We start from the raw sequence: 18,935 nt of genomic DNA on the forward strand, positions 1-18,935 counted from the left end.
AAATACTTGATGGAAATTAATATCATTTTGCCTGTTCGAATACCAATTGTGGTTTGATCAGCTCCACACAAAAGTGATATATACATTATTTTTAACATATGAAATCATGCCCGGTTCCACTTTTTGACTAACACACTTGAAGAGGTTATGTATGAAAGTCATTAACATTTACTTCTGGATTACATTTAGGCGTCGCCTTGGATTTTAGGAAACCAAAAAGCATGCTAACAAACATTCCATCCTTGAAACACTGTATAATTTTTTATTTATTTTAAATAAATAAAACTGCTCAATTCCGGTACTGATTTATTTTGACCTGCTGTTTGGAATGTGTCGAAAGGATTATGAACAATTAATTGTTTATTTTTTGTTCCAGCCGCTGAACTCAAAATTACATGAATAAATCCCAACTAATCAGATCTAGACCCAAATTTGTATAGTGAAATAGTCCAATAGTCCACAAAAACCTTAAACACAGATCCCTTACCAACTATTCGACATTCTAGAGAAAATTGAAACTCAATATTAATTTGCCAGCAAGATTACACGGAACTTCTAACAATATCATCTCCACGATCAAAGACAACCCTCACTTTCATTTGCAAATCCATAATTAATTGGACTCAGTTCATCCTCATTGCACCTCAAGTGCTCAACAAGACCATTACGTCTGTGAAACCCTCGAGCTGCATAGAAGACATCATACCAGATACTTTGATAAATAATATTAAATGCGAAACAAGGTGTACTTCCAGTCAAGTAGAAGCCACCACCACCATAACTGCAAAAAACACTCCTATGAGTCAAACTTGCTGGGGGAATTAAAATACTTACATAAAAATATATTGGTCAAAGGACATTTTTTATTTTTAGGGCTCAAACAAGGACCACACTGCTTATTATTCCAATTTATCCTGTAAAAAGTGTTGGGATGTTCCACAAAGAGAAGCGGGAAAATTAAACGGTCTTAGTTCCCCTCGTTGAAGGAGGAATGTTCTGCATTCCTCACCCCCCGCCCTAGAATGCCCACGAGCACCAAGTTTGGTAGACTCAGAGGGTTGCTTGCAAAGGAGGACATTTTACACTTTTGCACTTTTTCACTGTGAAGACACACGTGTAGAATTCAATTTTTAAATTAGGGCCTTCGGATGTTGCTGTTGTAAAATATATGTAATGCAGTATTCCGCTGCCTGAAATAAATCTGAAAAAGAAAAACACTCTCATATTTTAAGAGCTTGTGCAAATAGTTACTCTGCATGGAACATTTCAGAAAGTTTCTGAAATTTCTATGATTATTTCACGAAATTTAAATCCTTCTTGTGAAAGAAACTGAATTTCAGAGGGGGTTCCTAGAGAGTTTGTTCAAATTTTCCCTCTTCTGCACGGCACTGTTTTCTTATAATAGCAAAAAACATCCTATAGGTCCCACATGTGGGGCCTGAATCAGAATTTTTCATCCAATTAGACATTATTCTCATAATTTCCTGAGAAATTAGACATTATTCTCATAATTTCCTGAGGAAATTCAACACTTTGGAAGCGATCAAATGCCACAATGTGTGTATGAAACTGGACATTCTATTACGTCTGGTATAAGACATCCTAAAAGACTGAAAGTACATGTTCTGCAACACAACACTTACTTTATTCATTTTATTTTTCTACATCATCAGCAATATATACACTAATCACATTTGAAGGAACACCGAGCAAGCATGCTTTAGTTAGAAGCAATGGTGTCTTCTATCCAGGATACGTAGTTGCAGACCTTGGTGTAGACACCTGGGTACTTTTTCTGAGCGCATCCTCTCCCCCAAGAGACGACACCCTGGAGCTCGCCATTGCAGACCACCGGGCCGCCGGAATCACCCTACGGAAAAGAGAAATCGTTCATATCATTGTGATCTCCCAGCAATCATTCATATCATTGTGATATCCCAACAATCACTCATATCATTGGGAGAACCCAACAATCATTCATGTCATAGGGATAGCCTAACAATCATTCATATCATTGTCATAGCCCAACAATCATTCATATCACTGGAATATCCCAACAATCATTCATATCATTGGGATATCCCAACAATCATTCATATCATTGGGATACCCCAACAAACATTCATATCATAGGGATAGCCCAACAATCATTCATATCATTGTGATATCCCAACAATCATTCATATCACTGGGATATCCCAACAATCATTCATATCATTGGAATATCCCTGCAATTATTCATACATATCATTGTGAAATCCCAACAATCATTCATATCATTGTGATATCCCAACAATCATATATATCATTGGGATACCCCAACAATCATTCATATCATCGGGATAACCCAACAAATATTCATATCATTGTGATATCCCAGCAATCATTCATATCGTTTGTCATATCCCAACAATCATTCATATCATCGGTATAGCCCAACAATCATTCATTTCATTGTCATATCCAAACACTTTCAGTGTGTCAAGCTGGCAGACCAGCAAAGTGTGTGGGAGAACAAGAAAGCAAACCTTTTGACTGTACACTGCTTTGATATGGTCTCTTGGAAATTATACTGCTATTTCATCAAAGGGTGAACATGACAATATGTAATATTGTTGGAATTTGCATAGTGGACAGTCTGCGTTTAGTGTAGTCTTCTTGCATTGTCAGTTGTGTAGGGGTGCCACTGTATGCATTTATGAGGGGTTCAAAGCAGGCTGACGTCTGGTCATCCAGCGGTTATATGCTCCTGATATTGTGTTCCTGTGGGAATCTTGTTGGATGCTGCTGTTCTGTTCAATGAGCTGTGAGTTTGGTGCCTGGGAGTTTCTTTGCAGAACATTTAAAAGTCTCATTTATGAGTCTCTTAGGGGAAAATAAATTAGAGAGGATCTCCAGAGCTAGTACCACAATTTAGGCTACATAGCACATGTCCAGTAAACTAAAACTGAATTAAATTAGGGCTGAGTTGGGCTGGGCTAGGAAGATCACCAATGGAAAGAAACCCTGTCCTTCTAATGATGAATGTCTTGTTACATTTTAATAGAATTTATTTCAGGTCAACATTTGACCATATTCTAAGGGATTCTACAGCCATTTTTTGGAAGGGACACTACACAGCCACCTGGTTGTTGAATTACGTGAAGGTTCTCATTGAATGTAAGATTTGTGCCCAATATTATAAGAAATAAGACTAGATTTAAAAGGTCTATTGCCAACTTGCAGTATTAAAGCAGGCTAGATGTGGGTGTTTCTATAGACAATGGAAGAGAATTTTACTTCAACATTGGTTTCATTCTTACGTTCTCAAAAGTGTCCAGGTGGAGCACAATGATTCCTAAGACAAAACGTATTGATATTTACGTTTAAAACAAATCTGACCCTTTAGTATGGATTACCATGAATTTTAAATCAAACACCAAATCACTACCAGGGGATAGTCGCCACTCGAAACCAACAGCAAAACTACACATCAAACTATGAACCTCTTCCTGATAAGAGGAGCAGCTGAAATTTGACAAGGGAAGCACAATTAAGTCTGCTGGGAAATTAAATTTTAGCCACATTTTCTACAATTTTGCTGTAATTCTTTTCCAAAAATCGATCTCATGATCATCTGCATTAGATGGAATGGCAAAGTTTGACGAGGCAGGAGGAGGAAGATGGGGGTGGGGCATTTCAGGATTTCCCAACATTTTTTATTTGAAGACATTATAGCTCGATCCTGAGTGTGTTCCTACATCCCACAAGGTGTTAACTTTTGATTGTTCCAAGATTGAATATAATGTGTTTCCCCTGCATATTCACTGTTTGCTATCATCATATCATTTAAAAACATAAGTGCCATTTTATGGAGAGAGATTGCCCCAGTGGGGACCTAAACATTTAGGAATTTCGACTTACCTTTGGTGTTGCACACTTTAATTACTAAAAGATGGAACAGTAAGGTGGTTTCCACAACGTCAGGCATGAGAAATGTACCTTAAGAAACTGACATCCGGACTACGCGTATTGCTTACAGGCTGGTGTTGAGTAGGCAGGGCCAGATCATTGGCCTTGGATCACATTGAAAAGAATCTGGAATACTAAGGGCCTGGTTTAGAGTTCGGAGGATGGGTTACTCCTTCACATACATGACGGGTATCTTGTGGCCATATTACAAATGCATGATATCCAATGGCAATTGTAATACGGTGTACAGCATATCCATCATGCTTGTGACAGTGTAATTCATCTGGCAAACTCTAAATCAGGCCCTAAATAGTTTAACTTTCTGTGTCAGCAGAAGATTGAATTATGATGCTCAATTTTTAGTTTAGCATAAAATGGCTCGCTTTACTTTCAATTCTGTTTCAAATTTATTTAAAAAATAGAAAACACATATGTTTCCTGAGGGGGTGGCAAAAGCATTGTGTCAATTGATGACATTATATAAACGTAACATTCTGTAAACATATCAGTGGTCTTAAAAAACTGTCTCTTTTTTGTCTAAAAAAAAACCCACTTTATAAATAAAACCACTCCCCATATGGCCTTCAATACCAATGTGAATGTCTGATATTGGACTAAAACGTAAATTTAAAAATCTTGCATGTTCTGCAAAGTGGACTACAAATGGTAATGTAACCAGCACAAATAACGTTTCTTAGGGACTTTCGAGTTGTAAAGCGTGCAAAGACATCAATTCAAAGAGGGTACTTCTTTGTTTCTGTAAGGTTGACTGGACATCATAGCTGATTTCCTATGGGCATCCCCGCAAATAACTCCCTTGTAGGTACCACAGAATCCGCTTATGCCTTCCCATTAATCTCTCCCTGGCTCTTCCCTAAGTTCCCACCTGTCTCGCCTTCAACTCCCTACCAATTTATTTTGGTAGTTCCTGAGAGTTGTCTCCAAAGTCTCTGATCTTGTTTTGATCGGGCTCATATCAAATCAAATCATTAACATTTATAAAGCGCGCTACTCACCCGTGCGGGTCTCAAGGCGCTAGGGGAAAGGGGGGGTTACTGCTGCTCGAAAAGCCAGGTTTTTAGGAGTCTCCGGAAAGCGGAGTGGTCCTGGGTGGTCCTGAGGCTGGTGGGGAGGGAGTTCCAGGTCTTGGCCACCAGGAAGGAGAAAGATCTCCCACCTGCCGTGGAGCGGCGGATGCGAGGGACGGCAGCGAGCGCAAGGCCAGAGGAACGGAGGAGGCGGGTGGGGACGTAGAAGCTGAGGCGTCGGTTGAGGTATTCCGGTCCCTTGTTGTGGAGGGCTTTGTGTGCGTGGGTGAGAAGTCGAAAGGTGATCCAATGCAGGTGTCTCAGGTGTGCGGAGATGTGGCTGTTGCGGGGTACGTCGAGGATGAGGCGGGCCGAGGCGTTTTGAATGCGTTGCAGGCGATTTTGGAGTTTGGCTGTGGTCCCAGCATAGAGGGTGTTGCCGTAGTCCAGGCGGCTCGTGACGAGGGCGTGGGTCACGGTTTTTCTAGTGTCGGCGGGGATCCAGCGGAAGATCTTGCGGAGCATGCGGAGGGTGAGGAAGCAGGCGGAGGACACGGCGTTGACTTGCTTGGTCATGGTGAGAAGAGGGTCCAAGATGAAGCCGAGGTTGCGGGCGTGGTCTGTGGGGGTCGGGGCGGTGCCGAGGGCCGTGGGCCACCAGGAGTGGTCCCAGGCGGACGGGGTGTTGCCGAGGATGAGGACTTCCGTTTTTTCAGAGTTCAGCTTTAGGCGGCTGAGCCTCATCCAATCTGCGACGTCCTTCATACCCTCTTGTAGGTTGGTCTTGGCGCTGGCGGGGTCCTTGGTGAGGGAGAGTATAAGTTGGGTGTCGTCGGCGTAGGAGGTGATGATGATGTCGTGCTTGCGTACGATGTTGGCGAGGGGGCTCATGTAGACATTGAAGAGTGTCGGGCTGAGAGATGAGCCTTGAGGTACGCTGCAGATGATCTCGGTGGGTTCTGAGCGAAACGGAGGGAGGTAAACTCTTTGGGAACGGTTTGAAAGGAAGGAGGTGATCCAGTCCAGGGCCTGGCCTTGGATCCCGGTGGAGCGGAGGCGGGTGATTAGGGTGCGGTGACAGACGGTGTCGAAGGCAGCCGAGAGGTCGAGGAGAATGAGGGCGACTGTTTCACTGTTGTCCATCAGGGTTCTGATGTCGTCTGTGACTGAGATGAGGGCGGTTTCCGCGCTGTGATTGGTTCGGAATCCGGTTTGTGAGGGGTCGAGCAGGTTGTTGTCTTCCAGGAAGGAGGTCAGCTGTTTGTTGACGGTCTTCTCTATTACCTTGGCTGGGAAAGGCAGGAGAGAGATGGGGTGGAAGTTTTTCAGGTCGCTCGGGTCAGCCGTAGGTTTCTTTAGTATGTAGGTCATGGTGCTTGACGTTCATTGCAACAATATGACCTGCACTTCATTCTCTCACCACGATGATCTGTGATCTTCCCAAATGGCCTGGGCAGGAGGCATACGGACTTCTACTGGACCAGTGCTTAAGATATTTGTTTCATATTTCCATGTGCTACAGAACCTCTGGGCTAGATGATATTGATGCCAAGGATCCTCTAAATAGGTATTATTGTAAAAGGCTAATAATGAATTTCCTCCAAGTCATAATCTTTTTTCTCCTGAATGTTTCCTTTTTGTCTCCATCCTGAAACACTTTTCAATTCCTGCATCTTTTAAAATTACCTTATTTTGGATACCTGTGTTGCAAATGTTTTCTACAATGTATCAAGTTTAGATAGATAGCTTCCTCAGAGGGTGATTCTGGCCAAGGTGAACATTAAACTGTTAGGGTCTTGGCTATTTCAATTCATTTAGGTTCTTCTCATGCCACTCCATTGATAACCAAGTCCCAGATATGAATAGACTTCATGGCCATTCCTTGCTCTCACCTGCAAATGACACCGGTTGGAAATGTCCAGAGAACTCTGTATCATATTCCGTAAAAGAGGATATTTGTTTGCAGTAGTATTCTGTCTGTGAGAGATCTTTGATTTTCATTTTTGAAGGTTAGATTTTAATACCTGTATGTTCTGAAAATGGGCTACATTCAATATATTGTCATACATCTCTGTTATACCTATGATGAGACATGCCACACAATGTCATATTTACTGCCTCTAACGTTCACTGTGAAGAGGGAGCACGAGGGCCACCTGCATAAACGTACAAGTCACTTTAAAGGTATGCCTACTCACTGGTCACCTACTGAAGCAAGTTGAGCCTAAGTGTTCTGCAGGAATCTTCAATGCTGATGATGTTTGGTGTGGGCATTATCTGCTCAGTTCTGCTCCCTTCCTGGTTTAATTGACACTCTATCAGAATATCGGGTATAGACCTATTTTTTGACATTCCCACCCACTGAGTGTAAATGTCCTACTAACTGCAGTGGGCAATATTTTTGTAAATAATGTTTACAACCCAGGACTTATGTCACACAAAATTCTGTCAAGATACCCTGGTACAAATTATCATTTTATTTAGGTTACTAATGTAGCATGTAAGTGAAACAGAGACATATTTTGAAGCTACTGTAGAAGTATGATGGTCTCCATGCTGGCTAAATTAATTAATTGATCTTTGTGGCTGCCTGGCACAGAAAGTGTTCAGATGTGATCCATTACCCCCCTCCTCGTGGCTCTGCCACAAAAATATAGATATATCCTGTGGTATTCTAATGTTCTCCCAGTCCATAAATGCTACTGTCAGACCTTCTCAGCTAAGTTGCAATCATGCAGGAATGAAAGAGAAGTATCTTGGCCTTTTCTTCTGGTCTGTAGCTGCATGCCTGCAGTCCTATCCTCTGTCTGTCTGAGAATCTTGGCAGCTTTTGGTAACTGCGAATATGAAATACTACTGATTATCTATGACTCTTACATATCATATTGCTGAAAGTGGATGTATACATGAATGCCTTTTACGGTGACATACACACACACAACTAGCTATGTGCTTACATTTCTAAAGGTGAGGTTCTTTGATCAATTGTTCCTCAGCTGTTTTATAGCTTAATTATAGAACGCAATACATTTTGAGAAACACGATGGTCCGCATACTCCTTGACATCTTACAGCTTAAAAGTCAGGTCCTTGCAAAGATCACGACCACCGTCAGAATGTGCAATGTCTTCTGTGATGGTTACTATACGGCTTTAGCCATGTTAAATTGATTGTCTTGCATGCTATTCCTAATGTTCAATAAAACAATGAAATGTCCTAAGCAGTCACATTGATACAGCACACTACTCCAAAGCCTAACATGGCGTGGTTCTCTCTCATGGGAACCTTGTAATAAATGCACGTGTTAATGCTAAAATATTCATAGTGCTGAGTCTGAAGCAAGTGATGCCATTTTCATCTAGATGCACAAAGGTTTCTTATACAACATGGTAGCTGACACCATTTAATTACTGGAGACTTAAAGTTTAAATGCATTGTATCCAATTTTCAGAAAATGTGTTAATTCGTCCTGAAGAAGATTTTCAGGGTTGTTTTAATTTTTTTCTTTTAAAACACACTTTGGTTCCTGTTAATAAAGTACTTTCTGACTTGGTCTGTTAGCATGTGCCAAACATTTCTAGTATCAGTATTTGACCCATTTCTGATGTCATAGACATTGAGAAGTACTGTTCAACGCCCTTGGTTTACGTTTGTATTTTAAAGTCAGGAAAGGAGAGACAGTCCTTATTTTCACCCCTTTAACCCAGTGGCTCAGGTAAAAGTCAACTAGTACTTTTCTTCATTAATATCATCTATGCTATTTGCTTAGGTATATATTCTCTTATTTTTAAGGTTTCAGATGTTCATATTGGGTGTTCAAACTCATCTTTGTAAAGATTTCCAATCTGTACATTCCTGCAGTCCATGAAGACAAATCAATTGATTACCTGGCAGGAATCCTTGCCTCCTTCCAAGAATCCAGCGCAGATCATGTTTTCTGTGATCTGGAAAGGGTAGGCATTTTCGCATTCTTTATCTGTCAGTATCGGGGCATTCAAACACTGAAGGAGATCTGGATATTTACCTGTAGGACAAGATTATGATGTGGAACACACCCATAGTCAAATAAGATTCTAAAATGTATTTTTTAAATTTGTATTGTTAAATATCTGAGCACAAAAGCAAAAGTAATATCCTTATCCGATTGATAAACAATTTTGATAATCAGAATATGCAACAGAAAGTGAAGAGTATCTGACTCCAAATTGCTCCACTCATATGTAGGACCTTGACACAAAAAAGTTAGAATGGGAAATACAACACTTGTTTAACTAAAAAGAAGAACATAACCAGAAACCCAAGTTAGACACAATGAACATATATATTTATGCAATATACAAATGCCTAAATGTTTGAGGGGTCCATAATCTGTTTACAGAAATTGACAATATTGAGGAGGTAACTATGACGGTACAGTCAATAACAGACATAAGACTTGAATCAATGGTGTAGGCCAGGGCAAGTGAAAAATAAACTAAGTTTATTAATGTCAGAAAATTATTAACTAGACTATGAGAGTAATTGTTAAAAACACAGTGGCTCAAAAGAATAACCCAGGGACATAGCTATTCCCTGGTAATTTGCAGTCGTTTTAGGACCTCCAACGTGATCATGCAAGATACCTGAGCTGTAGCAATAGTCAAGAAATTATGCCACACACAAATAGCTTTTGGGTGGAGCTTTGCTGGGTGGCAGACAAACCGTGGGAGCAGTGCGGCCTCAACATCACCTGGCATGGAGCAATACACCCACAACATTTAGAGTTGTGTTTTTGATGAAACTGCAGTGCCAGCTTGTTGCCACGTGGGTCAGTCAACAAAATGTCCTTTGAACTTTATGTATATTTCAAATGGAAGTACATTCCGGCAGCATCATTTTATACAGACAAAATGGTGTTGTCATTTTATTGGCTCACAACTTTACGTACATTCTAAAAGTGAATATCAGGTGTATATTGACAGGCAATACACTTTCTATCTTATGTCTAATTATTTTGCAGTGTAGTTATGTGAGAGCACTCCCACTCTATATCCCAAGCACCTTTGTGTCACCAGTTTGACCTCCTAAGCTGTCTATATTTTTATGACAACAGCCCTGCATGCCACCGTGAGGCTGTATCAAACTCTTTCCACTGCAAACCATTTGCTTATCTCTCGCCAATTAATTCATCAGGCTGTGTACAATATTCCAAGTATGCAAGCCACCACATTTACACCACTAGTGGTTGCATTTCACTACTACCATCCTTTTTGCTAGTAGCAAAGCTAATAGATTTGTGCTTGTTGGTTTCTCCTCAACATAGATGAGGAGTTTTGCTTGGGAAGTGTGTAAATGATGACTCCTCTCATTCCAGCCACTTATAAGAGCTACCATAGCGGTTCCCTGTCATGTTGTCCTACCAATGCCTTTGTAGTTTGCGCCAGATATTGTAGCATAGCAATTGCAGCACACTAACAACTGGGTTGCATACAGTTGTTCTTAATATTCATCAAAGGCGTGTCATATTTCAGGAATCAACCACACATTGCCTTTCCTATATACTTTGGTCTCAAGAAAGTTCTGAGCTGCTCACTGAGACTAGATTTATCATGTCAGAATCCAGACCAATGAAAACAAAGCACTTCTCCAATATTTGTACTGAGGTAGGGCATTTGTGGAAATGTTTCCCTTTATCACCCACTCTAATGAGGTCTTTTCAACAGAATCATTTTCAAATTGTTTTAAATTTTTTGAATTAAAGGAGCATTGTTCCACCTTTTTGACACATTTTTATCATATTTTTTCCAGATAGGCGTAACTATACTAATGAAGATTATTATTAAAATGTGAATTGTACAAAAGTTTCCAGGATACACCATCCAAAATTTTGAATAACCCCTATCTAGAAAATATTATCAATTCCTATATAAACAGTAGTGAGGAATGAGTAATTTCTCTTCCCCTACACAATAACAAAATCCCTTCAGATACATAGAATCAAGCATCATATGTGCCTAGGAAACTCAATATGGTCCTTAATGATAGGTTAATCAAAAAGAAAATAGTCTGTGTTGCACCAGTAGGAAGACTACTTTGAAGATTGAGTCCATATGCCATTACAACACCATTGTTAAATTGGAGACAAACATCTACACAATTAACCTGCACCCAGCGCCACCATAGACATGCAACATTTTTTCCACCTTACAATGTCAATGACTGGCATCCGGGTGATGATGCTCTCTTGTAATGCTGCTGTTACTTATTTTACTGTTGGATTTTGTAAAGTGCCCCATTGCCTCAGCTCCTAGGTCATTGAATATAAACATTTTAAATAAATGAAACATCTAAAACCAGAAAATAATAAGATAAGGTTTTCTAAAAGACACATTAGCTACAAAGATGTTGAGATATGTGTCTAGCCTGCTACACTTTTACTCACTGCCACTGCTGAGAGTGTTGCCCCATCCTGAGATCAGACATTCGGTTCCGGCTGGAGCGCAGCTGGTGGGCAGGTCGACGGCCTGGATGCGTGAACTGAAGGTTGCGGGTGAAGACAGCTTGATCAGCATGATGTCGTTATCCAACAGCCTGGAGTTGTATTTTGGGTGCCTGATCACTTTGGCAGAATTGATAAACATTTCATTGCCTTCGATAACTTTGATGTTATGTTCACCGAGTCTGACCTGGATTCGCCTGTAGAGGAACAGGATAGTTTTCTGTAACTCAGATTACATTTCTCCTTATACACTGGCAGTGATTGCTTTTAAAGTACTGATCTATCCACAATAGGAAGAATTAGTCCATGTCTACCAAGTTCTCAGTTTGGCTAATTCTCCTTGTCTGAATTTGAGATCTGACTGACCATTTTAGGGCTTTCATCGCAAAAATATGCAGTACACAATTACCACTCAATTCTTTTGAGCCCTTAACCAGATTTATCATAATGCAGTAATGCTACATTATTCATCTGGTGTTTCTGCATCAGAGCGCGGAAACCCATGATTGCATTTCGCTAGCACAAAACTACTTCTAAATACTTCTAAAAAATATGGAATCATTGTCAAAGCACACAAGCCTCCATTTGTTTGCTTTGAATATATCTGGAGGTAAAGCTGAAAAGTAAAGTTTTCTTGCCCAAGGGTATTACCTCCATATTAATATGCAACTCCAGCTGAAGGTGTCTCTAGGAATTCTGTACATAATCTATGGCTCATGGATGGATCAATGGTGAATAGAATAATTATATGCTCACACAATAGGGACTGGTCCCTGGAAGCTCTACATAAAGCACTGGAGATAGCCTGACCTGGAGCAAGAGGACTGGATAAAACACACAAGGGTTTGCCATTAGATCTGAACTATTAACTTAATGCAAATTTCCCTTTGTTACCCCTAGTAGTATAGACAAACTTAATTCTAGTGACCTTCCATGCAGGATGGACCAATATGCACAATCTCTTTAGTTTATCCCCACAACATCATCAGAGATATTTACCATATTTTGCAACTTTACCTGTATATCCCAAAAGGGTTGACTGATTTTCTGGACCTCTTCCGCCAAAACTGAAAGCCATTTTTTGAATTATATGATGTTTTCCACTGCCACAGCAAGTAATATGATTGTTTCTGGAATCCAACACCTTATTCATTTTAAATAGCCCTGTGTAGCCTCCCAGTTAACAGATGCGTTGCAGATTTTAAAGTAAAAACAAACTATTCCCCGGTATTTCAGAGCCTGCTTTCGCGGTTGTGGAGGTGAACTTCATTGTGGAGGCTGTTTTGTGGTAGGTGGGTGAATGTAGAGCTCCACAGCACATCCTTTCTCTTTCTCTGAGGAAATGTTACTATTGTCAGAGCCCTTGCATGTCTTTCCTTCCTCCCTCTTAACCTCCATCTTCATCTGCGGCCCTTGAGGTACATAAACAGAGAGCTTCTTGACACATTCTAGGGTGTACATCTTCTCCTTTTCTGATGCCAGTGTTGGCTGGGGCCAATATCCAACAGGACAAAACACAAGAGGGTAGTGAGGGTGGCACAGTGGACCATTCACACTATTGACTTTCATACCCAGAGAACTTTCTTCTTCAGCCTGGCAAGGCAGTCCTCAAAGAAGGAGCCTTCCCTCCTCAATGTCATTCAACTCGCATGATTCCATGGGCTTCGAAGGCCATAACCTTGGGTACTGCAACCCAGTGCCAGGCCGGTCCTGTAAGGCAATAAGGCCCTGATTTAGAGTTTGGCAGGGAACATCCTCACCACCAAACTCTCGGTCCATCCACCAGTTTAGGGCTGGTCAAACCCACACTCATTTGAAGATGGAGCCTACTCTGGCTTTGTATTCTATTTTGGCTCTGCCACCTACATACTCCTACAGCCCAACAGAGTACGAGCTGCTAGAGGTAAGACACCCAAAGTCCACTCAATTTAGAGCGGATGATTGGAATACTGTTTCGATGCTGTCAATCTGATTGGCAGTACAAATTTACAAATGATTGCCACACCATGGGGAATTAACTCCTATGGTGTAGGTGCTCTAGTTTTGCATTTATCAAAAGCATAGACCTGCTTTGGGAGGTTTTTGTTATATGTAAAACTTCAGAAAGGTGTAAAGGCCTGCTGTTGTGTTTGACAACACCATCTGTCAAACTTTTCCAAGACAGACAGGAACCACAGTCGTGGCAGATCTTACCTACGTACAGAGATGTCCATGGGGCAAGTGGACCTCCCTCAATTTGATTGACAAAGTAAAGGCAGGGTGCCCTACATTCTCCGCCACTCTGTCTGCCTTTATTTCATCCGCCAAAACTCAAATGATGCCCATTCTTTCCCTCCAACTTTTTTTCAGCAACACAAATATAATCAGTATCAATGGATGTTTTTGAATTTAAAATAGTTTGATGGGTTCCCATTATCCCTCCTTCGTAAGCAATGAGGATACTCTTGAAAGTATGAATTGATGGTGCTAAGTAACATTCTGTCTTCCCAGTCTGGTAAGACCCACAGTCTTTCTTTAAATGCTAAATTTAGGGTTCCAAAATCTAACATATTTGTAAATAATCCAGAGCGGTTCTTTTTATCTCCTAGGTTAGAGGTCCACACACCCTAATTCTCTGAATCAGAATCTGGTATTGTGTTTGTAGTTTTGTGGCTACCTTCAGGCACGGCTTTTGTGAAATTGGACTATACAGGAAAAATATAAAACTCTGATGGCAACTTACGATTCATAGCAGTGCGCAGCCGAGACCACCCACTCACTGTTAATGACGGACCCGCCACAAAAATGGTAGCCAGAATTCAGCGATGCCTGGTAGGGGACGGAGTGTGGATCGCAAGTGTATCCCCCAACAATTTTGTCATCATCTTCTAGAGGGAAAGCAACTGAAAACAAAAAATAAAAATAAATAAATACCCCAGAATGCAATGGAGTGAATAATTATTGATGCCTCATAGTAAGCACTGCATATCACCACAGTCCTTTCTGTCTCTCTAAGCAATATTCCCTCTTTGCCAATGAAGCCATTTCTGATCCTAAAAACTATAAGATGAGAAGTATTTTTTAGTCATTTTTCTGTGCCTGGCAGTCTAGCAAGCAGAAGGGTGCAATGCAAACACATTTAAATGAAATGAATGGACATAACACGATTATATAAAGTCAGGGGCTATCCTGACGATGCGTCACTATAGACGCTGTAAGTAAGGGTGTGGGGGTGAGGAGGTGCTGCACCACCCTGAACATAACTGTGCTGGAGTTCCAAGGTGAATGTTCTTTACAGGTGACTTTAAATTCTATGTTTATCTTGTCATGTTTGTTGTGCATTCAAAGACAGAGGTCAAATGTCAGTCCAGAGTTTTGAGAAATTGCTGTATATTCTTTTATTATAGAAATTAGGGTCATATGGACAAGCCCCTAGCGCCACTGGAGGGTCAATTTTAGTGACACTTTGGTGGCACTATGCCCTGTGCCATATTTACAAGGTGGCATCAAGCCACTTTTTGTGGCTTAACACCCCTTTGTAAATACGGTCCCTTCACACGCAGCACTTTGGATGGAAGGGGCATGCAATGGATGTTGCTGTGAGCGTGCTACAGCAACTCCCATTACATTCTGATGCTACCCCAGATTTACGAGTTTCCGTAAACCCGAGGCAGGGCCAAAATCTAACGCCACCCCAGGGGTGGTGTCAGCAGGGCGCAACAAGGAGAAATGCTTTCATTTCTCTTAGTTTTTTTGCTCTTTCTATGTGTCCTGCGTTCTGCAGCACACATAGCAAGAGCAAATCACCATTGAAGATTTTTTTAACAGGAAGGTGTTAATTCCTGCACAAAAACAATTTCCCCTACAACCCAGCCATCCTTGCACGATGCCGCAAGGCTAGCTGCATTGGCGCTCAGCAGCTAATTTAGCACCGGTGCAGGGGTAAACACAGGTATGTGCCGTATTCTATTAAATACAACGCATCCCTGCTTTTCAAAACTGGTGCAACGCAGCACTGCTGATTTTGGCGCAGCACTGTGCTGTGCCAGTTTGTTGTGAACAGTACAAATATTCCAAAATAAATAAAGTTAGGAAAGCATAATTAAAGCGTTTATTTTTTAATTCTGCAATCTGACGTAAACAAAGATTTCAGTAGGACCAAAACAAATCAAGTCATTTTAATGGGTGATGAGCAAATGACAAATGGTCACTGAAACCCAATTTCCGTACATTATCATTTGTGTACCATATAGTTTTATCTATAAAAATGTACGTCTATGCAAATGCAGCAGTCATTTCAATGGAAAATGTGCTTTCTGTAAACGACAGTGTGCTACCACGCCATGCTTTATTGATATATCTGTGACAATGTGCAGCTAAATGCAACATGGGGTACATAATACCCACTTAGCACTCTCCTGCTGACTGGATGTGGCCACACTTCTTGTTTGGGTGATGCATTGGTTTTTAGAATCTCTTTTAATTCAGTGATGTAACATTGATGGCGGCACCCCCAGTTTAAAAATTGTTCTAGCACCATTGTGTGCCATGGATCAAGCCCTCTAAGAACTACATTAGACACCAAAGGGGTCAATAACGACCCTGGCGGTCTTAAGAAAGCAAGGTTCATGGTGTCGGTTGGACTGCTGCAATGCAGTAGCACCACGGTTGGACCACCAGCGCCGCCAGATTACGAGTTTTCGTCGGTCTGGCGGTGCTGATGGTCCTAATCCACCAGGGCAGCGCTGCCTGGGGATTATGAGTCCCTTCTCCGCCAGCAATTACATGGTGGAGACAGGGTGCAGGGGGCCCCCCCGCCAGCCCAGTCGTGATGTTCACTGTCTGCTGTGCAGACAGTGAACATCACAACGGGTGCTAGTGCACCCTATGCACCACAGCATTGCCGCTGGCTATATTATGAGCCGGAGACAACGCTGTAGGCCGTTTCCCGCTGGGCCAACAGGTGGAAACACAGTTTTTGACCACTGACCCAGCGGGAAATTCTTAATGGGGCCATGAGGAGGAGGCCACACTAGCAGCAACCTGCTGGTCGGACTTTGGTGGATGGAAAAGCCCAACCAAGCTTTATAAGGATATTGCAAGCCACCAAGGTGTTGTGTGACTATGTAGAGGTGCGGGACAATATCAAATAAAAGGAAGGGCTTGAATGAGGACCTAAAGGACTGCCCTCAAATGGTAATAACCTTAGCCTTGGAAATGTCTCGTTTTTTGGCAGTATTTTGGGTCCTCATTCAAGCCCTTCCTTTTATTTGATATTGTTCCACAGCTGTGCGCCTCTATATAGTCACATAAGCACACACAGTGGCGCCAGGGGGGCGCTAAGGGGTGCAAGAAAAGTGGCACTGCACTGGCGGGAGCGTCACTTTTCTTAAATCAGGCCCATTGTCTTTCAGAAATACAGAGGTGTGGTGACGGAGGTGGGCATCCAGCTGGATGCAAACTGGAAGAGGGTCATGTATGAGGCAGATTCAAACCCCACGCTATGAAATGCATGATGTTCCCTGGTGCAAGGGGCAGTGCAATGGGACGAGAAATAGAAGAAGGACTGAAGGAGACTTCATCCGGGACATGCTGGCCAGCTGAGCCTCGTATGGAGCCAGAACAGTTGTGTATTGCACTTGCACCCTGAGATTGTGGCAAAGGGGCTCCTATTGCGGGCCGGAGCCTCCGTGTGGGTAATGTCTCTTTAAATAAACCTCAGTCCTTGAGGAAGACCCAGGCTCCGCTGCTTAAAGGGATGAAACACACGTTTCTGACAATAGCCTTACATTATAGAAAGATGCCCCGAAGCGCTTAATCCAGTATTCGACAAGCACAAAGTCCTTTACATGAATATGAACCTGTTTCAAAACAAGGTCGACATTTTTTCAAAATAATGAGTGCTTAATCTCGATTGTATAAAACTGTTTCTTCAGTTTGCGAAAATGGCTAAGATTCATAAATCAGGCTTTTATTGTTTCTTTTCAAACTTTTCAAAAAAAGTGGGCATCAGTGGCGAGCATACCTTACACCCGGGCCCTCCATACTGACAGTAAATCAGTTACCCTCCCTCAGAATGCACTATCGAAGTTCTGACACCAGATTAGAACTGAACTTAAACTGGTATGGCTTAAAATAATGTAAACATAGAACATGTGACAATGGAAACTCCCTGGAAATGTGAATAAACAGAAGCTCGGGGCTTTGAAGGCTATGCAAGACATAATAAAAATACTATTTGTCCACTTCAGTATCGAACTTACCGGCAGCGCCAAGAAGAGCGAGGAGCAGCAGAGAGCGCATGTTTGCACGGACCGGTTGTGTGCGGGTTGGAAACAGACCAAGTACTTATAGAAAACCAACAATCATATCAGCATCTGTCAAGGTTTTCCACAGCTGCTCCCTTCCCAGGGTGTCGACCTGGGGTGTCTAATTTAAGATGTTTTCATGGAAACTAACACCAGTTGAGGTTAAAGGTCACCCCTGCACATGGTTTGCAGTGTTAGGCCTCATATGCAGCTTTGACAAAATAAAGTATAACCTTGGCTAAAAAAAATGTTTCAGCAAAAGTAAATTATGGTTTTGCAATATTTTGACACATTTACATATTATCTTATCACAAAGTTTTTGAATCCGTTTTTGCTTTGAGAGTTCTTTTCTATAAACTCTCATCACACACAGTAATTACAAGTATGAGCACATGATCGACAGGCTGTGCGGCCTATTCACAAATTGCATTTTGTGGTATGTTTTGTGTTAGTGCAATAGTTCTACAGCTATAGCACAAAATGCTATCCACAAACTTGCATGTGGCAGGTATGCCTCTGCTTTCTTTTTTAGCGTTGCATTTGCGTCATTTTTTAATGCAAAAGCGGCGCAAACGTACAAAATTCAATTATACTTTGGCCCGTATTTATACTCCGTTTGCGCCGAATTTGCGTCGTTTTTTTCGACGCAAATTCGACGCTAAACTAACGCCAACTAACGCCATATTTATACTATGGCGTTAGACGCTTCGGGCGCCAAAGTGCCCGGAGAGTGCGTCATTTTTTAGCGTGAACCCCTTCCTTGCGTTAATGATATGCAAGGGAGGCGTTCCCGTCTTAAAAAATGACTCCCAGGCCTTTACGTGGTATTTATACTCCCGGGCAAAAATGACGCCCGGGAGTGGGCGTGGCCAAAAACGGCGCTTTTGCGCCGCTTTTTAACGCCTGGGTCAGGCATGGCGTTAAGGGACAAGTGGGCTCAAAATGAGCCCAGAGTGCCCTCCCCTGCCCCCAGGGACCCCCCCTGCCACCCTTGCCCACCCCAGGAGGACACCCAAGGACGGAGGGACCCATCCCATGGACATTAAGGTAAGTTCAGGTAAGTATTTTTTTTTTTTTTTTTTTGTGGCATAGGGGGGCCTGATTTGTGCCCCCCTACATGCCACTATGCCCAATGACCATGCCCAGGGGACAGAAGTCCCCTTGGCATGGCCATTGGGCAAGGGGGCATGAC

At 41.9% G+C, this 18,935-nt stretch overlaps 1 protein-coding gene across 1 annotated transcript; it reads right to left on the bottom strand.

Moving 5' to 3' along the window:
- Positions 1–1,472: 1,472 nt before the first annotated feature.
- Positions 1,473–17,753, bottom strand: LOC138247127 (trypsin-like). The gene is made up of 5 exons (XM_069201868.1): positions 17,699–17,753; positions 14,179–14,338; positions 11,400–11,653; positions 8,866–9,002; positions 1,473–1,870 (listed from the first exon to the last, which is right to left on the bottom strand). The coding sequence occupies exons 1-5, from the start codon at positions 17,736–17,738 to the stop codon at positions 1,721–1,723; spliced, it is 741 nt and encodes a 246-aa protein (XP_069057969.1). The 5' UTR covers positions 17,739–17,753; the 3' UTR covers positions 1,473–1,720.
- Positions 17,754–18,935: the final 1,182 nt, after the last annotated feature.

This window comes from Pleurodeles waltl, chromosome 7 (genome assembly GCF_031143425.1).
Source record: "Pleurodeles waltl isolate 20211129_DDA chromosome 7, aPleWal1.hap1.20221129, whole genome shotgun sequence".
Lineage (NCBI taxonomy): Eukaryota > Metazoa > Chordata > Amphibia > Caudata > Salamandridae > Pleurodeles > Pleurodeles waltl.